Raw genomic sequence first — 25,278 nt, 5'->3', positions numbered from 1 at the left:
ATCGAAAGCCACGTCAGCCCACAAATGCAAAGGTTGCATATATTTTCTTTCACTTCTTGAAATGACCATTTTGTTCATTATTGTAAGTTGTTTCTCGGAAACCACAGTGCTCCAGCCGTATTTATCTTCGTCCCAAGCCTGCTTGTTCAGCTGTACAGTTGAAAATCGTAGGTCGGGCCAACTTTGAGAGCGAGTAAGGTTTCATATTTTGCGACGCACGTATGCTAGCCTGCGTCGCAGACAGTCTAAACCGCCAGTATGGTCTTATAGTCTATATCGGTGATTTTATGGCACGTCCGGCTGCAACGCAGGCTAACGTATGCACGCTACACTGAACTTTTCTATTTCTAGTTTTGACGAAAGTATTTCGAAGAAAGCAACTTCAGAATACCCGGCTACTTTATTTACATGTGCCGGTGTGCTTTGAAGAACGAGGTATACAACAATAGTTGCTATTCTTATTCAATGAGATGCTAATAAGTGGCCGGGTATTCTGGAGTTTAGCTCGAATAGGCACGTCAGTATTAAATTTGACAAGAAAAAGGGTATATATTTCTATGTATATACCCTTATATATATTATATTTATACCGAAGGACGCACCAAACGAAAGCAAAATTCAAAAAATTCTTGTTTCAACTCTAGAAGTCCCACTGCTCTGCACGAAAGCTTTTACACCTGGCCACGGCTGTGTTTGTGATGACTTGTCAAATTCCTCACGGGCAATCGAAAGTGGTGCGGTTTCTGTAATCTCCGATGCTTTATCCCACACACAATGCCGGTTTCTTTTTCGTTTTGGCCGCCATTCCGATGCGGCTAATTTTCACTTTTCAACTGCACATAGTTGGCTAGTGATTAAAGTGTGTTTACTAACCAGTCTGAATACCGCAGACTGCTGACAATGCAGATAACTTGCAGACTAATCATATTCTTCAAAGCGTTGGGAAAAATCCCTGGCAAGTACATGTTTGTCAAATACTGAACTGAGTGTCACGAAGGTTTTAACTGACGAAGATAAATGGTGATGGATGTTTCTTGTTTATATCAAATGGACCAAATGAAATGAATTGTTGGCGAATTCGGATAGATAAGGGGTCATTGGAAGCAGTTTTGACGGAACGCAGAGATTTGTAGGTTAAGCTGAGTCATTCGACAATATCGATATAAAATACGATTCAGTAGACCCTACGTAAAAATGCCTCACAAATTAATAATATTATAACACAGAAATGCCGCCCAAGCATAAGTAAAATAGGCACGATACCTGTTTACCACTATGACATTATAATCTCTATATTTTTAACCTTCTTGTGCTTTAAAGATTTGTTAATTAATCTTTGCGAAATACGCCTATACAGTTCTTTTGGGTTTCAGTCAGAACCGCGGCTAGGTCAGAACCTTACGGTTTCGAAATCTTCAACTCAAAAAAGAAACAGCAATGTAACTGCGCAAGCCTACCCTAACAACTTCTGCGAAGGAATCGAAAATGAAAGAAAAATCGAAACGGCGTCTTGCTTATTACACACCTGGCACACCATTCGGCCGGATCGGGTGGAACGCACAGACTGATTACAGGATTTCCTTGAGTTGATTGATGTGGTCACATGTCACTCCATGCCATAGCCTTTACTGAGCGGGGAACATGCAAAACGTTTTAGGTACTAAAAAATTTTCCTTTTTCCTCACAATCAAACTAAACAGAGCAAAATCGTGTATTTACGTTATTGGTGAAGGCACTTGCGAATGAAGAGCATTGTCAGGCTCAGAAAGGTGAGTTTTGGATTCCTCGGTTGAAGGAGGTTGTTTACATTGAACTGAACAGGCCCGAACTCGACTAATGTTTGGTCGATCAATTTGTATTGTGCGCCAATGAAATCGTCTAGTCACATGATCGTAGTGAACAGGGAATGCTTTTCTCCTTGTAGTGCAATTATGATAGTCTCGTTTTCCTCGATGCGATTTCATTCTGATGTACTGGCGGAGAATACACTTTTTAGTCGATTAAATATTCCATGCGGTGCGAATTATGTTCCATCTTACTTTGGAAAATTGATAACCAAGTTCTCTGTGAATGAAAGATGAAAGACAAAGGAACGAAAATACAGGCTAACTAAGTTTGAGTAAGAAAACAACCTGCGCACTCAGGTAGTGTTATATTAAAGCTAAAAGTCGTAATTTACGGAAAAATCAATAGAATCTATGGAAAAATATATGCTAAAAATTAAATACCTTGTCTATAATGCATGCTGTTTTTCGACTAGGTCCTTGAGTATAAACTCTGCGCATATCCCTATAACTTGTTTAAGACCAAGATTTATGGAACGCAGAACTGAGGGTATGCAAGCCACGTCAACTTTGTCGTCCACGTCGTTTGTTTTAAGGTGTCGGCAAATAATAAATGTGTTTGTCCAAGGTACTGACTGTTAACAACAGACGATGATCTAAATCATCGTCTCTTGCTGTAAAGAACGTCGTCAATATCACCATGTTAACCCGGGTAATACAGTCTCAATGCTTTTGATTCCAATGGTGCCTAAGTTTATAGAATATATATAAAAAATCAACTTTTACTAATGAGTGTTGTGAAAGGTTATTTCGTGATGCGGGAATAGCCTTATCTTTTTTCCCGTAAAATGTGAAATGGCTCGTCGTTTTCTCCTAAACCGTGATTTCCGATTTCCCTGAAGAGGTTTCTGTGAAATAAGAACTAAATGTCGCGACCCCCGGCGTTATTTTGATTGTGTCTTCTCAGCTTTCGACACTCGTTATCTGGCGTAATAAACATCCCATAACGGACCAATCTTTGATCTCTGTGCAATAGCCATTGTTGGACCAAGGTTTCCTTTTTGCTGTGTACAGGAAAAAGAATGGCAAAAAGAAAAAACGAACCCCCGTACGCTAGAAACTGAAATGTTCCCCCTTTTCACATGAATTGGCCATTTTATTTTCCTTGAATCGTGAAACGATTACCGACCCATTACCGGTAGGTTTTTTATTTTCCCTGAAACGTGAACCTCCAAGAGCAAGAAGTGGATGATTCTTTTGCCGTATTGACGGAACTGCTCGGAAGAAAGATGGGTATTGATGAGTCCAATTAAATAGAAATTGAGAGAGTCCACGGGCTTGGTGGAAAACGAGACGAAGGTAAACCTCGACCTTTTGTTGCTAAATTCCATCGGTATCAAGATAAAGAGTACATACGGAGGTCTACGTATCTCCTGCCGGAAAGGTACAGAAATCGGGATCGCTTAACAGTTTCCAAAAGAAATTGCTAAGGCACGTAAGAAGCTGTATCCGATATTGAAAAAGGCGGAAAATGATGGAAATACAGTTAAACTTATTTAAGACCAACTTTTTAATAAATGGCCAGCGCTTCAGGGGAACACTGACTAATGAAGAGGAGATGAGGATGTCGCTGAATCAAGCTAAGTTTGGCTTTAATAATCGTCATTTAATTTAGGACTTCTTTATTCAATCAAAGTTAAATCTTAGTTGTATAAACATATATTATTTGTTATTATAATCTAAATCACTGTTACGTAACGAACGAGAATAAATCATGTAATTTTAGTGATTGTGAAATAACCCAAGCTCCAAGGTCAGTAGCATGCAACATGTGCACAACTATTATCATCATAATAGGCATTGTTTACGTTTAACAGATCTGTCTGGCACAGATAAGGAGTTCACTTGCTATCAATGCGTAGATGCTTTCTCGAAACATCCGGAAATGGAATATCTTTTCTAGGCTCGATTACCAGCCGCTGTTCGGGAAAAGAGCCCGCGCTCCTCCCCCGAAGAACGTAGACCGGACAAGAGAAAGCGGCGGAAATCGAGCCTATATCTTTTCTTGACCGCAGCAGGCTAGAAAAATATAGCATAACAAACAGGCATGGCAAAGAAACAATACCAGATTCCACGTCTCCTTTCTACTCATCGCTTGAATTTAATAGTTTAGTCGCATTATATTGAGGCAGCTGACTGAGAACAAGTTATCATTTTTACATTTAAATATTAGAAGCATAAGAAACAAGTTTGACACATTATTAAATTACTTAGGGAAGGTACGTTTTTTATTGGGGGGGGGGGGGTGGGTCGGGGTATTTTGGAAATTTTTTGCGTAAAAAGTCGTGGCCCTCCCACTTCCCAGAATGGATTAAGGCATGACCCTTCACAAATACCTACACAAAAACATCTGACCCTCCCTCCTCCTCCTTCAGGACAAAAATAACCGGAAGTGAAAATAACTAACCGGAAGTGTTACTCACATAACCGCGTATGTGCATAAATCAGTTAATTGCGTGGTGTGTGATTGCACGGTGAAAACTTGAAAATGGGCAAGGATGTGCGAGTAATAGAAAGAAGGAAATGCGCTTATGGTGAATGCGAGGATTTCATGAGGTCAGATGGAACAAATTGCTCAGATTAAGCGATTGTTTGAGGAAAGTGAACTAATCAGTGGGGAAGGTGGGGCTATTAGAAAGTTTTCAGATAAATACATTGTCCTCGAAAAGCTTGTGGCAGAGTATGTTGAGCACCTTGCCCAGATAAAAATGCGCAAGGAGAAGAGGAAAGAGGAGACTGAAAGGGAGCGAATGGAACGGCTGAACCGGGAGTACAATGACATTGACTGGGTTGGACTGTACAACTCCGATAAGCTGTCGTTGTTGAGGGTGGAAGAGCTGTCCTTGTACTGTTCCCATCACAAGATCACCTTCAAAGGGAAAAAAGCTGAAAAGGTCGCAATGATCAAAGCGCAGATTGGCAGCTTGCTGTACGATTCAATAGGGTGTCAACCTCGGCAGCCCCCGCTAAGAAATGTGCAGCAACAAGTGACCTCATCACTTTCCGAGGTTGAAACTGACTCGCAAAGTGATGTGGTAGATCGAGTCGTCGGTTCAGACCCGAGTAGCTTAAGCAACGAATCGTCACCGGAGACTGATTTTATACCAGAACCCCGCGCGGAGACATTACCGCCGTCAAAATATGGACGAAAGCGGGCACTGGTCGAGAGAGACAATTATGTTTATAGTTGGGACAAGATAGTTTTTTGATATAATATTTCGACACCTGTAAATAATTTGGATTAATCTTGACTGGTAGCTTTGCTTGTAAATACAAGTTTTAGATTTAAATACACTTCGCGTGTTTGTTAACAAATAAGAGTCAACTAAGCGACATGGAGTAATTTTTCCTTGCCAAAAAAAACTATGGCCCTCCCCCGGTTGCGAATAAAACAGGTTTGACCCTCCCCAATTTGTAAAAAAAATACTAATGACCCTCCCCTCCAAAGCCCCGGCCCAACCCCCCTCCCCAATAAAAAACGTACCTTTCCTTACATTTGTTAACCCATAAATTCTCAATAATTGCACTTACTGAAACTTGTTTAAATGATATGGATGGTGACAATTTTAAAATCCCAGGATATAACTTAACCAAAGTTAACAGGCAAAATAAAGCTGGAGTTGGAATTTGCATTTTTACTAGGGACAATATTAAAATCAAATTACGAAATAATTTGTCAATGAAGAGAGAAATTGCAATACGGAATGTCTGTTTATTGAAATAGTTAAATCAAAAATGTAAAAATATCTTTGGTATAATATGTAGACCACCAAGTAACAACTTTAATGATTTTAAAAATGACCTTAAAATGATTTTAACAAAATTAGTCAAATCGGATAAACCTGGCTATATCAAGGGCGACTTTAACATTGATCTTTTAAAAATAGAAATGCTGTGATTTCTCAAATAACTTTTTTCAATCGGTTGTCATTCTCAGGCTACATGCCACTTATTACAAAACCTACCAGGAAAACTAAATCAACTGCAACATTAATGGACAACATATTCACAAACATTGCTAATAAAACAGGGCATCAAAGCGATATATCCGATCACTTTCCTATCTTCACTATTGCAGAACTCGAGATGAAGAATTGCCCTGTAATTCCAAATCCAGATAGTTACACAACTAGAAAAATTGGTGAAAAATCTTCAGAATTTTTTGCTGACAAAATAAAGAGTTGTGACTGGCAATCTACATTATCGAAAAATTACCCGAAAGAGTCATATGAATCATTCTTCAAAGAATTTTTTGAGATATAGTCGAACCTCTCGTAAGCGACTACCCAAAATGTCAAGCTTAGGTGGTCGTTCACGGGAGCTAGAACAATATTGGGTCAAAAGTTTGCCTCAGCAGCATATGGTAACTGCATAGACCTACCCCACGCACCAACGCTCATCTAACCCAGGTTATAACGTTTAGTGGCCACAAAAATATTTAGTAAGCTTTCCAAAGTATTTATTCAGCGTATCACTCTGTTAAACTACCTAATAAGACGAACGGTGCAAGTCTGACGATAGTTACAAAAAGAATCTTTTATGTTGTCTGAACGTTAGGGGGAACTGAACATCAACTAATAAGGATTAGATTGCTACTGAGCTTTAAATTTGACAGCCCTATTTTATTGCTGGTGATTTATATGTTAACTGTTACTTGTTCTTCAGTGAACAGGAAATCAGTTCTAATTTCCTGTAATTATAAGACATTTTTAAAAGGTAAACATATTAAAAGAGATAACAATCTATGTATATCTAGAGGCCCAATAAAATCTTCAAAAACAAAAGAAAAATTATACAAAAAGTTCCTTTGGATCCTACAATAAATAATGAACAAAATTACAAAAAATGCCGTAATAAATTAAACCATCTAATACGAATTGCCAAAAAGAGTTATTATTGTAAAAAAATTTAGTCAAGCCCAAAATGATATCAGATCTACTTGGAATACTATCAATGAATTACTTGATAAACAAAGATTAAAAACCTCCTTACCAAGGTCGTTCTTAAATGATTATAATGAAGAGATTAATGATCCAAATATGATTGCAAATAATTTTTCCAAACTCGTTTAAGATTTCAACCATGACTCAGACAAATTTTATAAATATCTTAAAGGTAATTATAAAGATTCTAGTTTTTATAAGAAACAAGTTGTGACGAGGTCAACAGAATAATAGATAAACTAGCATGCAAATCTAGTCGTGGTATTGATGAAATTAGAAGCAAAATTATGAAATTTGTGCCTCCTTATGTATCTGCTCCAATAACTCACATTTTTAATTTGACCACAGGGAGCACACAATCTTGCTGAGTAGGGAGAGAGCTGGGGCAAATAAAGGAACGAAAGGAATGAATAGTTTACCGATTCTACATATCCTATTAATTCATTTAAAGAGGAGGGATTCTCTCGAAAAACGAGTGTAAGTTTTCGCCTCCTAAAGATTTATAAACATGTCACGCCTTCTCAGAGGGATGATGTCAATAACAGAACCCCTAGCGTTCACAGTATGGAAAGTTGAGCTTCGCGGTAAAGCGATAGTGTTACGTCACGTTTTAGGCCCACACGTTTTAGGCCAGGGGTCGACAATAAAGGGCTTACAAGACGGCATTCTTGACGGACATGAAATCTCAAATTGAAAGTATTTGATGTAGGATCTCTGGATTAAGCCGTTTGCCGTGAAAAGGTCGCTGAGGAGTCCATGCCTTTTGGGGATTATGACACCTTGACAGTTTATCAACTTTTATTGAAAAACCTATTTTTCACAATAACTGGCGCTCGTTTTAATATTTTATTTTCATTTTTTGGAAAATGTTGCCTTAAATAATGAACTTTAATTTGGTTGGAAAAAAAGAAAATTTGAAAAAAGTAGCCCCGTGAAGGTTTGGAGTAACCTTAAGCCATTTTGTTGCACAAAACCTGCAATAAGCGGACATGACACATCGTTCAGCGACATCGTTTTAAAGCTAAGTGATTATTCCAGATTGATGCGTTGATTGATTGGACATTGTATATTAGCAGACTTAGCTGGTCTTTGATCCTACACTGTGTTGCACTGCATTACAAAAGGGTTATTAATTAACTATAATTGAACAACATACTAGAAACTGTTTTGAGCGCACACCCTGTATTAAGCGAACACAAGGCTGTCCGCTTAATACAGGTTTCACTGTTTCAGCTTGAATAACAAAGTACTTCCATCCTATTTTGATGACTTGTGTATAGAGAACTTAAAAGTGCATAATTGCACTACTAGAGGATCAAAGAAGTTCCACAAGACTTTTAACAGAACAAATTATGGGAAATACTCTACTAGGGAAAAGATAATTAAAATTTGGAATGAAATGCTAAAGACCATTGAACGCTCTGTATCATTAAAAATCTTTAAAAGGGAAATAAAGCAATTTATTTTGTATAAGTGATACTGACATAGAACTTCTTCTTTTTAATCGACTTCTTTCTGATTATAGTTAGAATTCCACACAAAATGAGCTTAACTTTATCAGGTAATTACATTATTTACAACGGGTTGCAAATTTTATAAAATCCCAATCTCTGATCCCATCTGACTGAATTTAGACATAGTTACTTTAAAAGGGAGACTGCTTTGTAAAAGCCCGCCAGGGTTTCCTTAGTCTTACTCCCAAATGCAAATTGTAACAGTCAAATATACATGCTGTATCGATTATTTCATTATGGGAAATAAAGTCATTCACTCATTCATCATTCATTCAAGTTTAATCCGGGAGTTAGATACACCTGGGAATACACCGCGTTAGGGAATCCTGTCTTCACTAATAAGAACGAATTTCTGTCTGGTTATAATCAGTATGACGTGGTGATTAGCATTTCCGGGTAGCTTTAGCCTGCGAGCGCGAGCAGGCTCACGTTGGAGCACAAGCTCGAGCGGCGTAGCCGCGAGCGCGAATTCGAGCAGAGTCCACCCCACCGGATCACGTCGCTCTTGGCCGCTCACGCGTGTGACTCAAAGGTGAGCCTGTTCGCAGATTAGGGTAGCTTTTGAGCAGGCAGACCTCACGCGCTGCAAGCAAATTCAAAGCGGTTTTTATATGGGGGAGGGGGACCAAAACTTTATGGAGCAGGAGGTATATTTACCTATTGTATTTCAACAATAGGTTCATCATGTGACTGCATATGCAAAGTCCCAGAAGATCAGATTTGTTTGAAGGTTCTCGAAGTTGGAATCTATTTGCAGTAAACCTGTTTTAACCGGGATATTCAAGAAATTTCAGGTTAGCAATGTAATAATTTTAAATAGTACATAATCTACTATCGGTAAATGGTAAAAGAGCCACAGCTTCTTTGCAATTTAGTACAAGCGAAACTGCAAGTCCGGCAATAAAAGTATTAACTTCCGGTGCTATTTCCGCCCATCTCATGAGACTTCTCAACTTTATTGGTGCACTAAACTTTAAATGAGTTCAAAGTAGTGCTCGGCCGACTTGACGGAGTTGGTTTATTGCCAAAAGATATATCACTTGACGATGCGATATTCTTTCTGTACGAGTTAACACGCAGTCTATGCAGTCTGAGGCATTTGCGCAGGACCAAGACTGACAGCTCTAAATAATAGAAGTACGAATGCAATACAAGATGATATACTTTGCCGCCATTGCGGAAGGTGAAAACGTAAATGCCGTGAGATTTGGAGAGCATTAAACCGAAATGCGTGGACAATCAGTGACAAAAAATGAAGAAAAGGATGCCAAATTATTAAATGTGAAAGCTGATCACGAGACTCGTAACGGCATATTTTTAGTTGTCCCTCGCCTCTCCCCCCCCCCCCCCCGACCCACCCATGCTCATTATATGCTCTATTGACACTGCAAAACGAATTTGAAATTTAGGCGCCAACTTCGGTTCATGCTTTACACAGAAGCTTGCCAGCCTTCGACTGCTTGCTGCACCAACCTACAATCAGTCTCGCTGGTAAATATAGCTCTCAATGTTTTGTTCTACCTAATGGTATACATTTTACGCTGTTTTGAAACAATATTGAAACTAAAAGTGTCTAGTATCAAATGTATGGCGATGAAGAGAATTTACGATCTTGCGATCAACGGAATGGGAGCCTATTTCGTTTAAAGCATCAATACATTTACTGCTATCACTGTTGTAATTTGACAACGTGATTCCCGTATAACCTTGCTATTTTATGATCTTCAGTTACAGGAAATTGCACGTCGTTGATGTAAGCGGAAATGATCAAAACAGGTAAACTAAATCTAAAAATGCCATGGTTTGTTGCATAATTTCTTGATTGTTGTGATTGTAATTAATATATTGTTCAGTATACTTTGACGAAAATAGTTTTTGGGCTCTTGTTTCAGCGAAAAAAGCGGATGCTCTCGCAGGCTAGCCTTGAAGCAGCCAGTGTCTGTTTTCTTTTATATATATCCCGCTAAGGCTGAACTTAGCTAAAGATCCTTTGGTAACCCATACCGCGGGTGACAAAATAATGTACAGTTTACGCGCATGGCTTTTCAGACAGTTTTTTTTAGACTGTTGGAAGTCTCGTGAGGCGTTCATCCTCGCGTTCGCAGCGACATGTTTGCAAGAGCTATCTGAAACACATTTACTCTGCTTCAGACGACAATTATGCGTTTTTTCTTGGCTGTACGCGGTTGTGTTGCGTTAGTGCATGCCTCAGAATCTGCCATTTTGTGGGTTCACAGCGATATCGTACAGAGGCCCAAATACATGTCTGGAAAAAAGGGAAGCTCAGGTTTTCGATTTTATAATCGATCTAGAAAACGTTTACCCAGCGATTTATCAAGGTGGCTATGCTATACTAAGGGCCGGGTTGCACTAGAGCGAATTCAAGTATTTCCAATTTTTAGCGAGGAAAAAAATTGGCAAAAATTTCGCAAGTTCCAAATTTTGGCAGTGGTCGCATTAGACCAACATGTTGGAACCAAAACGTTACCGATTGAAATATACGTCACAAGATCTATATTTCTCCATTAAGTATTTTTTTAGATTCCATGCGAGAGTTTAACTCTTCGCAGATTTTTCAAGCTCCACGCTGCATGTTCTTGACTCTCCGCTCTACAGCAGCTGGGGATTTTCGGCCCATACTTGGACGAGTAGATTTGCTCGCCTTGCGTTTGTGTTGTTACTTGCGCCACTTGCGATCGAAGAAGATTGTCTGGCTGAAGCCATCTCTTCTAACTGATGCCAGTAACCGGATCCAGGGTACGAGTCATAAGAATTTGAATAAGAACGCTGCTCATATTCCTCGTTTGCATTGAAATAACTGTGAAAAGCGTCAGATAGACCGGGTAAAAAATGATTTTGTCCCGCCATTACACGCGCCAAACTGGACTAGCCGTCAAAGTTATTTTCAAGCCGTAATTTTATCCAGACATGTTTTAAAAAAAAGTATGACATTTGAATGGTTAAAAAAAAGACAAAATTGTTTGCTTTGCCAAAATTTCCTCCAAATTTTGGCAATCCGCAAAAATTTGGCAAGTTTTTGAAACTGGGGTCGTACTTATTTTACGCTACGTGTTGACAGATGTATTTTTTATGCAAACAAAATTGGCGCAAGTGTGAAATTAATTTCCTGTGGAAGGCTTGAAAAAATAAATAAGCTTTTCAATCTCCGGGAGACATGGCGCGACATTGTGTTACGCGGCTACAAAAGAATTCGGCGATCCCGATAACCATCTACAGACCAAGGTCAAGTACCTTCATATTTATTTCAGATTCGCATACTAAGCACTTGTAGTGTCTCTAGTTAACAAATGAATCAAGTTTTGGTTTAGTAAGGTAAAAGCAAGGCGAACGTATACAATGGCTAAGGGTAAAGTAAAGGAGAAATGTCTTGACATGCACATGCGCGCATGATTTAATGAAATTGTTAACAATCGTCCTTGTCTTTATTATCTCATTTCAGACAATAGTTAGATATGTCCCCTGATTCTTTTCATATGTGGGACTAACTTAAAAGTTGTTGTTCAAACTACAGTTGATTGATGTTCCTACAGTTGATTATTTTTTTCCATTTCAACCTGCAACATACATGTAACCAGTTGTTTTCCCTATCGTAGAAACACTAGAACCGACTTCCTACCCAGAATACGAAAACAAATGTTGTCTAGTTATCAGATGCATTGGAAAATTACAGAGTGAGCTTCAACTTGGAAATTCTGCGGAGGCAGAAAAGTCACTGCAAAATACCTACAAGCACCTCCAAGAGTCGACGCCAAATGACTTTTCTTTCCCCAGTTTAGAGGAGAAACAAATCATAAACAGTGTAGAGCGAACATACATAATCAATTCCCCGTGGAATTCCAAAAATGGAACCATTCTGTTGGCACAACCGCGCTCTGAAAACTTATTCGTCCGATCTCTCAACGCTTGTGCTGCGCTGGCTCTCAACATGTGTAGTCCTGACGTCTCTGCTGATGCTTTGGAGCAGTCCGTTAGCCACATAGACGGTGCCGATGAGGAGGCATTGAATGTTAGTTCGGGTGTTGCTTATAATAATTTAGGCTGTGTGTATATTTGCAAAGGATTTTTCCAAAACGCAAAAGAAAATCTTGAAACTGCTCTCAAAAAATTTAATTTACTCAAGAACTTGACCAATGGCCACGTAGTTGAAGAGAATATTGTAACTGTCTGTAGCAACTTAAGACTGGTACATCAGGCTCAAAGGGACCACACAGCTGATCACCAAGTTCGAAGTGAGCTCTTTCCGATGCTACGTCAAGCTCCCTTACCTGCAAGCCTAATTGCCGTTGTAGAATTTAATGAAGCGTGTACCTCCTTAGAGAACCGAAATCTTAGAAAAGCTTTGAAGGAGTTTGAGATGTTGAAATCTTTCTGTGAATCAGAATTAAATCAAACGGAGGAACTGACAAAATGTATTTCGTTGAAAATTTGCCTAGTTTACCTTTTGCTGGGAAACTCGTCAAAGGCTTCAGCAATCATTGACACCAAGACTTTGACGTTGGCTGAACTGATAGAACTTCTTGATGTGAAAGCAAACTTCCCTGTGGATTTTTTCATTACAGCTGCAGAGACCCTAGTAGATATTTGTGTACATCAAGGTAATCAAGATTTGGCATGCAAATTTTTGGTGTATCTTGTAAAGCTTTGTCGCGAAAGATGTGGCGCAAGTCATCCAACCGTGGCTACTATTCTGCTGAAGCAGGGGCTTGTTTTATCGAACATGGAAATAGTTGAGCAATCGAGGCAATGTCTTACAGATGCACTAGAGATTTTCACAAGAACTTTTGGAGCTGTTCACCCCGATGTTCTGAAATGTAATGTAAGTCTTGCGCGGTTAGAATCTCGCGAGGGATTCCAAGAGAAGTCTTTGCTGCACTGTCAGAGAGTTCTCGAAAATGTAGAAGAGATTTGCCAAGTTTCACTTGTGAATCAACTGAAGGGTACGTTCATGTCAAAGTTTGATCGCAAGAAAATATCAATTCCTGAAACCGTTTCTGAGGAGGACCTCAACCTAGAAAGCCTTACTTCCGAGTTTGGTTTCGAAATCGCCAGTGTTCTCTTTCAATACCAACCAAGTGATCTTGAAGACAGCACCGTATCTCCCTCTGAGATTCACAATTGTGCTAATTTTCCAACCTCCCCGGCTTATCTGGAAGAGATGTGCGCAAAGTTAAGCTTTAACTTTCTAAAGGCTGGCTTATGCTTATTTAACCTTGGAATGGTGGCTCAAAGTACTGTTCTTCTGCTTCTGTCGTGTACATATACGAATATGTTTCACAACTACTCAGATTGTTCGGATGCCATCTTAGTGCAAGCAATTTTTGTCCTGTGCTACCTTAAAGCCACGAAAGCCCAAAGTGTTCCGAGAGAACAACTGCTGAGAAACGAATTCAAAGTGCTAAAAAACTACATCGAAGGAAGAGGTAAGCAACAGGATGGACCAGAAAAGAAAGCTCTGTTTTTTCAAGAAGATGTGAACTTGAAAGTTTCTCTCGCACTTTTTCTTCGGTCGTTCGTAGAGATGGAAATGTTCGACATGATTGATGTCATACACGGATTGTTTTCTAAACTCCAAGACAACTATTCACAGGGAATGACTCACATTGTACTCGTGGAGGAGTTGAAGTTTGCCTTCTTTAGTTCAACCATTGGTTGTCTTGGGAGATTTGCAGTATACGACATGATCTTTTCAACACCACTTGGTACGACTGACAAAAATGAAGTCCCTCACGAGCTATGGACACCTGCTGCGTGTCAAAATCTGAAGGACCAAACATTACTGAACAACTCGGAATTGATCCCTCAAGAAAGAGAACCGGGGAACATTATCCAGACTTTGGCACTTAAAAGAGACGGGAGTCGATTCGAACAGTTTTGCAGATTTCTCGTGGAATGCCCAATATCATACGGAGTTGATACCGCTAAACTAATGCAAGTAAATGCTTGGAGTAAGAGGTCCGCACAAGACACTCTACCTAAGCTGCTGCTTAAAAATCAGAATCAAGAAATTGCAACACAATATTTCTTAGAGTTGGAGCATTTAAATTCTTTAGAAATTGAAAATTCGTCTCTCTTCGGTGACTTTTCTCTTTCACCACTCATCTTGTTAGCAGCTGACGAGGTTGCTAAATCAAAAACGCAACCTCTGGTTATCATTGCTTCTGAGAAGACATGCGAAGGAACTGTAGCATTCACTTTTCCGGACAGACCTACCAGCAAATTTTTATTCGGCCAGCTTTTGAAGAAAGTGTTGACCGATTTGGAAAAGCTGGGTGAGATAACGGATGTGGAGATCGTTGATGACCATCTCGTGTTAATCACAAAACGTCCATCGACGGGGCAGATCGTAATGTGGTGTGACGAGAACTCCATCAAAATCAGGACCCAGCTTTTTAAGTCGACACAAAGCCTTGCTAAGCGTAAAATTTGCCCTGAAGAAACGTCATCCTGCCGCTGTCCTTTGATCAAAATGTTCTTTGCTGAAGAAATGGAAAGATGTGCTGGCAGTTTTGGCATTCTCTTTGAAGAGCGAATAGAGAAAACCTCGTGCGCCGCATCGCTACTTCCTGGGAACGTGAATGAAATGGTATTGACAGTAAGTGTTGTGTGTCGTGTTCTTCATGGAACTCATTTTATTACTTTCCCGTAGAGCAGTGACGAAAAAAATATTTTACCTTACTATCTAAATTGCGAATTTCCAAAGCTAATAGTTTTGGTTGACCTGGACAGCGAGGAATTATAGGTGGGCGCTTCTGTTAACTACAAGACCGGTCGGTAAGTATTAAGTATTAAGTATTGTTAATTTCGATATACAGGGTGTACAGTTTCCAAAATCTTAGTTACTGACATGAAGACATTCACCTAAAACCCTTGCTATAAAACACTTGGATAATCCATACATATATATCACGTTTATTTACAACGGTGGTTTTTCGCAAGCCCTTATACATAGGAGAGTATTTACCTTCGGGATTCAATTTTGGATGATCTACCTTATTTGTTGCCAAAACATCGAACAGTCCAGTTAAGTTATTGTAAAAAGATAAGTAGAGGATTGTTCGTCTCTGCTGCTTGCTCTCGTTTTAGGGAAACAAGACGCTACCATCAGAGGGTAAGGACAAACTTTCACACTTAGCCTCTTCCCCGAGGATGGAATCGCAGAACACGACTTCCTGTCTCACCTTACCTGATGAAGAAAACATGCTGTCAGAATCATGCACACAAACGGATTCTTTGAGCCTCCCTCTTACTGTTGACCTTGGAACGCAAACTGATAAAAGTGATTCATGGGATCGAAATGAAAACTCCACTGGAAGCTTGGTGGTTGACGCAACAGACAGCGTGAGTGCAATTTCTACAGAAAATGTATTTGGTTTCTGAATCTTGTTTCTCCTTCATCTCGGAAACCCTTATATTGAAAATATGTTCGTATATTTCTGGATTTAGGAAAACAGTGTCAATGGAAATTTCACCCTCTTCGCCATAACTAAGTTTTTCGTGTCTCCAGAGAAGCCGATATAAAAAGTTAAAGGAATGTCGTTTTTCCCTCTATTTTCCTACCTTCCCTTTATACTCTTCTCCTTTTGCCCCGTGAGCTGAACTGATTTTCAGACCTTTAGGAGTCATATTAGCAATACCTGCAGCTCACTTAGTTCAAAGAACGAGGTTTCATTTAACACCGTTTCCATAAATCCAGTCATAAATATTTCATAAAGTAAAGGGTTCAAGTGGAAACTGGCGGGCCAGTCACGTTTACACTGTTTTCAGGTTGAAATGCGTTCAAGGCAGATGAATTCCGAAACTCGGGATGCTGTCATTCAAGAGAAGTACATCTTCACAGCTGAAAGAACCACGACGGAAGACATCAACAACACTGACCATGACCATGATCGATACGGGAACCTGGTGAAGGGCAATACTTTGCCAGACGAATGCCTACCTAACAACTCATGTTCCGAAGAGGAGTTGAAGTGGTCATTGTACGTCCCGAGAAAGCAGGGTGATTCAAAACTGGAAAGACGCGAAGACGAAGAATCTGACGATAAAACATTGGCCCATCTCGGACTCGGGGAGATCAATTGTTGTGGCAGCAATCCTGCTAGAAGACAAAGAATCCTCGAAGAAAGAAGTACATGGAATGATAATGGTTTCCTGCTTGCCACACCACTGACTACGAACTCCGTCCGACCCCATCCATGTGTAGAACTGCATGCCAGTGAACAGCATCTTGTTAGACCTAGCCTTACATGTGATCGGCAAAGTAATGTTGCAGATGACGTCGTAGACAGCACTTTCAATCATGAAATGGTGGTGGTAGACAAGAACGAGCTTCCACATAATGTCACTGACATTAGCTGTCACGAGGGTCCGACCAAAGTTCCATTGCAATTGCAAGATCATCCTTCCTCGTCGGCATACACCAAATCACCTTTTCAAGGAGGGGAAGTTGTCGCGGACGGCTCACTAAAACATCCAGATTACGCAGCGAATCCGATTGTTGCAGGAAACACCATTAGGGAAATTGAAAGAAATACAAAGACATCTTTTGCTTCCGCCACTTCACTGAGAACAGCCCACGAGATCAACCGCAGCTACAAAGGACCTCTTGAAGATCATTGCTTTGGCGTGGGAAGATGTGGTGGATTAAAAGGTGGGCGAAAAGATCAATCATCTAAGACCTGGGACCGAAGAGATACACTGAAACGTGATGACGCAAGTAGCCACAAAGGTGCAAAGCTTAAGGAAAAAGGGCAACTAAATTCTGATATCCCATCAAACACAATGAGAGTTGACAAAGCAATTTTATCGGAAAGAGTGGGAGAATCAGATTTCTCTGGCATACGTCCGTTTTTCCTTGCACTTCATACAGATGATACCAGTATGTCGATGACCAGTGACACGTGGTCTGAGGAAAATACTGAAGACAGGCCTGCAGACATCCTTTCAAGGTACCAAAGATTTGGCTGTTATCCTGACCGATGCTACCATAGTCGATCTACGTGTCCACCTCAATTGCTTCTTCCTAAGGGTACAGAGTGTTATACAGGGGCACAAGTGCTTCCTCCAATACTAGGATCTGATCCTGCCATGGTAAGATCTCTCGCTCTCACGAATGGCAATGAACAGCGACCTCAAACATACAACTTTGACAACGAACCTGAATATGCTGGGTGGAACCCTTGTTCTGGCATTTATCCAAGTAATCCCAACGTTTCAATCCGGAACCTCCCACCACCACCACCACCGTTGCCTTCTCCTCCTTGTGATGAATCTTACTATCATGGTCTATTGGATGACGACCTTTCCAATGGTGGTTTCCAGACAACGGCACCGCAAACTGTTTCCACAGCTAGTAATACTTTGTTTGCTCAAACACGGTCTTCTACGTCGCAAGTGGTAGCAACGACAAGACCAGAAAATACTGGGTTAGGCTTGTCAAATAACGTCATCAACCAAACGGACACTGGACTTTCTGGATTTTCAGTTAATCCGACGTCAACCATCGAAAATGTGATCCGCTCACAAGCAGAATCCACCTCAACATCGGAAGGATCTAAAAGGAAACAACGGGAACCAGAACGAGTTGACAGAGAAACGGCCCCAGCAAGAGTGTTTACTAATGACGAAAGCTCAGCAATGCACCCAGTTTTGCGTAACGGTAACTCGCTCATCTCAGATGACGAATCTTTGGCTGCACTAGAGCGACGCGTAGCCGAAGCTTGCTCACTGGTGGAAAGAGTCTTGAAAGAAAGAGAAGAAAAAGAAAAAGTGAGGAAAGAAAGAGAACAAAGACAAAGGGAAGAGCGGGCGAGGAGAGAACTGCAGGAACAGGAAAGAAGAGAAAGAGAGGCCAGAGAATCAATGCAAAGAAATGACAATGGAGATGGCACTTCGACAGGTAGCGAAGAAGGGGCTCCTTCGGAGCGTGCAGCTCTCCCGGACAATCCACAGTGGCTATGTGAACATTATCAGCGGCTGTGTCGTGTCAAGTTCCCCTGCTGTGGGAAGTTCTATCCGTGTCATCGTTGTCATAACAACTCAGATGAGTGCCAAAATGACAACTGCAAGGCAAAAGAGGCGTTTTATATCGAATGTTCGGTTTGTAGACACCAGCAAGCGGTACGTAAAAGCTCAGTTATCTTATTATTATTTTCTGAAACGTCAACTGTTATGCGGAAATGTAATTGTTGTTCCTCTCATGAAAAGTATCCGATTCTTCGACCCGGTTTATCGCATGTGCATTTCAAGTTTTACGTAAGATTGATTCATGCTATGTGAGAAATATGTTTTGCGTAAAAGGTAAAGACTTTGAGAATTTCAAACAAAGATTCTGGTTATATCTATTTTCCAATGTTACAGCTCTCGGTACTGAACTCAAATTTCCAAAGCACGTTTCCAGAAAATTAAATTAATTTAAAACGCGATCGTTTTGGATCAAATCTCGCATCAATTAATACATGACTTGGAGTTGTAGGTACATCGATTTGTAGCTTATGAACTAATTGATTTCCTGAAGCTGAAGAAGCCATTTTGTATGACTACAATAGCTAGGGCTGAAATGATAATCACGTGGGCAAAGTCGAAAATCTAAACCTTGGCAAGAATAGATCTCGTCCCCTCTCGACGAGGAGGGGGAGAAGGGACAGGAGAAGGAGTAGGAGAGGGACAGCTTTAACAAAGGACTAAGTTTGGATTTCTCTTTAAATTTGGAATTATCTGTTTAAACATGGATTTCTCAATCGAAATGCTTCCTCTCACCCTATACCTACTCTTGACTTCATAACGATTATAATACCCGGAGTAAGGAAGAAATTGTGCAAGAAATACTTTACATTACTTAACATTAAAGCGGTAGTGTCGTTTATGCGTTTGGTGTGTTTAACAATATGAATTATTCTCTCAAATATTTGAATAAAGATCAACCGAGACGCTCAGACTTGTGCCAGATGTAACACGAAAATGTCGGCATACTTTTGCTCAATCTGTAAACACTTCACTGGTGAAGATAAACATCCCTACCATTGCACAAAATGTGGCATTTGTCGGTAAGTGGACACGTTATGTACAGAGTGTTTTAAAATAGGGAGACGTATTGATAAAGATGAAATGTTCATTTGTCACGAGCATAGGACAAAGAAAAAATCTGAGTCCCCGACAGGATTCAAACCCATGACCTCCAGTTACCGGTTGGGCGCTCTAACCACTGAGCTACAGGGAGACTCCTGGCGAACTAAGCCATGTATTCCAAAAATTTATAATGTACTGTTACTACATGCTACTTGAAGAGACATGGTTTTAGCAATAGTAAAGGAGAGGTAGAGTATTCGTCTTCTAGTTGAGTAATATCCCTTTCAATCATTTCAGGATTCACAAGGACAGATCCTTTCATTGTGACGTGTGCAACGTTTGCCTTGACAAACGGCTTCAAGGAAAACACAAGTGTAGACCAGATTCAGGACACGATGAGTGCTGCATTTGCTTGGAGGTATTGATGCTTTATGTATAAAAGCCCTGCCGTTTTAGGGAACGTAGAAACGCGCGCGGAGTGCATAATTAACGCGTGGGGAAGAAGACAAAACAAGCCGACAGTCAGAGATTATCTATGGCGTTGACTCGCTCGGAACTGAACGCTACAGAACTTAATATTAACGTGCTTGAAAAGCGAGCAGGATGAAGCATAATACGAAACAATTAGTTACATTACCACTCCCTTGAAGATACGACGAAAACTGGCATGACTGAAACCCGATCAATAATTATTGCCTGCGACTTTTTCTGCTGTTAAAATCTGATATATTTATATTACTTCAATTTTTGGGGCGATGTTACAAACATTGTAGTTACATTATATTCAATTGCTCGACCTCGACCAACATTTTCTCATAAAGAGCTCCAAATTAGGAGAAGTGATTTTAGTAGCTGGACAGTTTTGTTTCTTCAGAATTGCATTATCCAATGATCCAGTTTTTAACTGACCTGGTTTGTTTTATCTACACGTATCCATTGGATAATGATTTATCAGCCAGATAGCGTTATTCATACTTTGAAACTCTGGACTCAGTTCTGTATTGGAGTATTCAAAATCGCAAAAGTGGGTCCAAAGAGGACGTAGGTTCTGAGAATAAAGATGAGCCTTTCCCTTCAGCTATTTATACTTACGTAACTATTAGTCCACCGCGCTGCCTGCGAAAGTTTCAACGGGTTTTTCAGGAAACAGGCAAAAACGTCAGTTTTGTTAATCGAAAGATATTTCCTTGAGGAGATCTTGACTGAAATATTTAGACTTTGTTTTAAAGTCAAAAATAACAATTGCTTGAGATGTCGAAATGTTGACGCCACTGGAATAATGAATGAAATGTTATTCTTTTTAATGATACCTCCAGGATGCGTTCAGCGGTTGCCAGATCCTGCCATGCTCACACAAGGTTCACAGGGAGTGCGCCATTGCAATGATACAGAACGGCGTGTAAGTATACTTGAAATGTCCTCAAGCTTTACATGGACTAATGTTTTATTTTTTGCGATCTTTAAAGTGCATCTCTGTCTCTAGCAATTAGGACAAAACGTTTTGAATCCCGTATGATCTCAGTGTTATGTTAGCAACTTTGGTGAACGAATAACGAGATGGGCTTAATTGAACTCCCTACGACATGCTCCAGTCCAGATCGTCTTTGAGTCATCGAGCATCTACTTAGTTCTAGGCTCGAGTTCAGTGAAGCCTCCCCTACTCCAAGTCAGTTCATGGCTTTGACGTTAAAAAAAAAATTCTTATTACTTCATAACTTTTGCGATAATCAAAGTTATTTTAGATTTGCCATTAGTAATGTTTCCTATCAGCATTATGTTTAGAGGAATATTCTAACAGAAATATTTTCATGAAAGCCATCAAGATAAGCCTGGGTAAACCGAATTTCTTTTGTTTCTTCCACAGTCGCAGTTGCCCAATTTGTCGTCATCCGCTGTACAGTCAGTCAGCAGGCACCGAGTAAAAGGATTCGAATGGAAAACAGGATCATTTTGTTTTATGATGTTATTAAAACTAACAAGATAGCTCCTTAACGGTAAACGATTCTCGTTTGTATTATACCATTTTTTGTAACTTTTTTGTAGTTTTAATTTTATTCTACTGCTATAAATAGGAAATGTAACCAAAGAGAGGAAAATTGTATTGTTATTATATTTTAGCTAGTAGTGCCCAGATTTTTAGAATTGTTTAGTTCTTGCCAGTAAAGATGTACCTGAAATCTCGCGTCCAAATTTTCAAAAGGCATTCCCATAATTAATGGCTCATCATAGCTTCCAGCGAACTAGCGTTCGCGCTGCAGACATCTCAGTTGTATATAAATGATTACAATTTCTAAGTAAAACGAATTGTGTAATTTGGGACAGGTTTTGTGGGATATATATATATACACATGGTTCCTCAGTGTTCACGTCTGAACGTAGGACAACAAGTGTTAACAGATAATAGACCGCAAGTAAGGCGTTTATCGTATAGACGGTGTATGACTTAATCATTGTTCCATTAACAGCTTTAAAGCTGATTGTATGTACATATTGAAAACTTGGAACGCGAAAACCGTCACAGGATATTAGGTTTTGTTTAGGGTGAGTTAGTTCAGGTCTAGACTAAAACAACGGTTGCTACAGACAAAAAGGTGCCTATGACCGGACCAATTTGTAGAAAAGCCACTTTAATTATTGACAGTGTATGATATAAAATAAATGTAGAGTGGTGTGTTAGGAACGGAGTCGCGCTATGCCAAACAACTGGTACGTCCTCAAGTTAGTAGGTGAATAACTACATTTAGCCGGAAATGAGAAGAAACAAAAACGCAGAAAAAAGAAACAAAAAAAAAATCGTTAAAACTCATTTTAAAAGAGTGTAAAAAGGATAAAAAACATTAGGAAGTAAAGCCTTCAGTAGGAATAGGACGCCGCCATTTGAAAGAGGCGAGCTGTGTAAAGATAAAAAAGTCACCGTAGTATTGAAAGCATGTTGAAGTATTTGAAAGTCCGTAAGACTTTCAGCAGCAACAAATATTAAATCCAACAAAAAAGAACAAAAAAAAAAGGGGAAAGAGAGAAAAAAAAAGTTAAAAAAATGTAAGAAGGATAAAATATAAACGTTACAAATTAAAAGCCTACATTAAGGGTGTGAAGCCGCCTACCATTTGAAAGTTGGCAGCTGTGCCCCTGTAGAGTTAAAAATGTCATCGAAGTGTTCAAAACATTTTTAGTTTCTTTGAGATCGTTGAACTAGTTTCCAAATGATGAAAGCTCTTTGAAATCCGAAGTGATATGAGAAAAGAATTAACAGCAGTTTCACTGCACTTCATACAAAATAGCCTTCAGAGTGACAGAACAAGTTTTAAGACTCAAGAACACAAAAAAATGCAGTGTAGCTATGAATCGATCGATGTGACAATGGTGATTGTTTGGCAGCGTCCACACCACGCCGGAGAAATTTGAAAACGCAGCTTTATTTCTACGGTTAGGCCTACAACCCACAATTAATCCGTCTTGAAAACGGAGCTTTTCGAAAACCGGAGGAATGTGAAAACGTCGGCTTTTCGCTTTCGTTTGGTGAAACACTTTTGAAAATTGAGCTTTTCGGAAACGGTGGCGTCACGATAATCACGTGATTTACTGGATCGAGTTTTCCTCAAACACAAATCAAACATGAACGGTGATTGTTGCGTTTTCAAATTTCTCCAGCGTGGAGTGGAGGAGGCCTTAATATATACACCAGGGCCCGGTTGTTCAAATCCGCGCTTAGCGCTTATCTTAGCGTTAATCGTTGTTTAAATTGCTTAACCGACGATTAAAATTTAATCTGCGATTAAATTGCGTTGCTCAAAGCCCGATTAGCGTCAATCAAACTCTAATCGGCGGGTTAAATTTAAAAAAACACTTCCGGAGGAGAATTAACTCCCTAATCTGCCGATTAAACTTGAAGAAAAATGTCCGGCTTGTTGTTTCATCTCCCTCGCGTTGGACAAATGTTATCGATACAATCATAAACTCGCTTATAGCGGGCAAGAGCTTCGGACTCGTTAGAGACTGGGGAGAGCGTTCATTGAATACATCACAAACCTAATAGAGGCGGATTTGCGGAGAAAAACGAAGCGTGGCCATGCTCTTGAGCCAATAGACCAAAGTGCTGCTAGCACTAAGATTTTATGGTAGTGGCAACTTTCTTCAAGTTATCGGCGATGTAGTTCGAGTAAACAAGGCCACAGTATCACGGGCAGTTTATTCGCCAGGGAAGCCATTTGAAAACAAAAGTTTCGCGCAATTTTATGACGAAAAATAGCGTAAGAATACATTATAATCAATTAAAATAATCCACTATACGCTTAATCATGGATTAGTTAATCGGCGGATTAATCTCCTTTTGAACAACCGTTTTCTAACCCTCGATTAGCTAACCCACGATTAGGAAATTTAATCGACGATTAGGCTTAATCGGAATTTAGTTTAATCGCGGTTTTGAACAACCGGGCCCAGAAGTTTTCAGTTTATGTAAGGAGTTGTACTAGCAGGTTCTGGTAGTCTTTTTATTTTATACATGGGATTTTCTTGCACGATTTATTGTTGCTCTAAGCACGCAATCAGATAGGGTGCTTGGCGAATGTCCTCATCATTTTAAATTCTTATTAAGCCTATAAGGTAGCTTGCTCATTACAATCTTGAGAAAACAGTGATAGAAATTTAATTGAATACTATACAGCTGACTATAGCTAAAGTTAAAGGTTTTGTGAAGGTATAATGCTTATTACAGAAACAGTCTGAGTCAAGATGTTATCGCAAGCTTCACTGGAATTCCAAATTATTAAGTTGGCGGTGAAAATCAGAGTGAGAAATAAGTTTTTAATATCGAGGACTACAATGTCAGCAACTCGGTCAGAGACCGACCAGTATATTTACGGAACTGCTCCATGCCATATCACCGTTCCCGCTCCGGAGGCTAAACATTAAGACACTCCCAGCAGAACTTTATTAAACTTTGACAGAATCGGGTGAGGTTTGCGATGGTGTTTTTCTCACTATTAAGTGTTTTAATTGCATATAAAGAGACTTCTCGGGTTAGACCATTAAGGATCAAGGAGGGGGGACAATTCTTTACAGAAATTCGCTTATATACAAAATAATCCTAAACTAAATTTCGGGAGCAGTTTATCATGCAAGAAAAATAGATTTAAGTGCAGTACTTGCGTACTTCAAAAAACAACAACAGAGTTGGCACTTGCACTCAGGCCGGAACAAATTCCTACGCTGCAAACTTTTTACCTCTCTCCTTGACATCCACCCCTTGCCCAAGACTACGTTAGTCTATGAATAGTTTTAGCTTAACTTTAGCTGAGAATGTTTTTACTCTTTGGCCAATTTGTCCAACGACTTTTACTGATTTTATACCTTCTATTGGTTTGAGTTGGAAATGTTAAACTGTACGATCGTGTTCTTTCAGTTAAAGGGATCATTAAACTGTAAATCGGTCAGAAATGTTGGACAATTTGTTTAAAGAGCGCTACATTGATATATTTCAATAGCGTCAAAGTAATTGTCTGCGGTTAGATTTGTGTAATTTATTGTTATTTGATGAGGTAATAACAATACCAATAAATAACTTTTAAAGCTGAATACGAAATCATCTGCTGAGTGTGCGACGATTTCCCGGTTGGCCCTCCCATATAAAAACCGTAAGGTAGGGTAGGGTAGGGTAGGGTAGGGTAGGGTAGGGTAGGGTAGGGTAGGGTAGGGTAGGGTAGGGTAGGGTAGGGTAGGGTAGGGTAGGGTAGGGTAGGGTAGGGTAGGGTTGGGTAGGGTAGGGTAAGGTAAGGTAAGGTAAGGTAAGGTAAGGTAACTTTATCAAAAGGTCCACAGCGGGAGCTTTTGCGGTACCTTTTAGAGTATTGAGCCGAAAAAGTCTGACAGGAGATAATGTGTTGTTTTAGA

The 25,278-nt window shown here is 39.8% G+C and overlaps 1 protein-coding gene across 6 annotated transcripts in view; it reads left to right on the top strand.

The window, feature by feature from the left end:
• Positions 1 to 25,278, top strand: part of LOC145482237 (uncharacterized) — a 157,550-nt gene that overhangs the window by 597 nt on the left and 131,675 nt on the right. The window contains exons 1-10 of one of the 6 annotated variants that reach the window (XM_081460872.1): positions 167 to 1,769; positions 8,979 to 9,095; positions 10,030 to 10,077; positions 11,916 to 14,914; positions 15,406 to 15,660; positions 16,087 to 18,438; positions 19,237 to 19,364; positions 19,684 to 19,804; positions 20,703 to 20,785; positions 21,251 to 22,393. In XM_081460872.1, coding sequence (XP_081316998.1) covers positions 10,065 to 10,077; positions 11,916 to 14,914; positions 15,406 to 15,660; positions 16,087 to 18,438; positions 19,237 to 19,364; positions 19,684 to 19,804; positions 20,703 to 20,785; positions 21,251 to 21,308 — 6,009 coding nt within the window. In that variant the 5' untranslated portion in view covers positions 167 to 1,769; positions 8,979 to 9,095; positions 10,030 to 10,064 and the 3' untranslated portion in view covers positions 21,309 to 22,393. Of the gene's footprint in view, positions 1 to 166; positions 1,770 to 8,441; positions 9,096 to 10,029; positions 10,078 to 11,915; positions 14,915 to 15,405; positions 15,661 to 16,086; positions 18,439 to 19,236; positions 19,389 to 19,420; positions 19,657 to 19,683; positions 19,805 to 20,702; positions 20,786 to 21,250; positions 22,394 to 25,278 lie in introns of those variants that run through there. The other 5 variants (XM_081460874.1, XM_081460876.1, XM_081460871.1 and 2 more) reach the window with 5 other exon arrangements.

The sequence above is a fragment of the Orbicella franksi genome, chromosome 3, assembly GCF_964199315.1.
Source record: "Orbicella franksi chromosome 3, jaOrbFran1.1, whole genome shotgun sequence".
NCBI classification, from domain to species: domain Eukaryota; kingdom Metazoa; phylum Cnidaria; class Anthozoa; order Scleractinia; family Merulinidae; genus Orbicella; species Orbicella franksi.
This window is presented reverse-complemented; position numbering and strand designations above follow the sequence as displayed.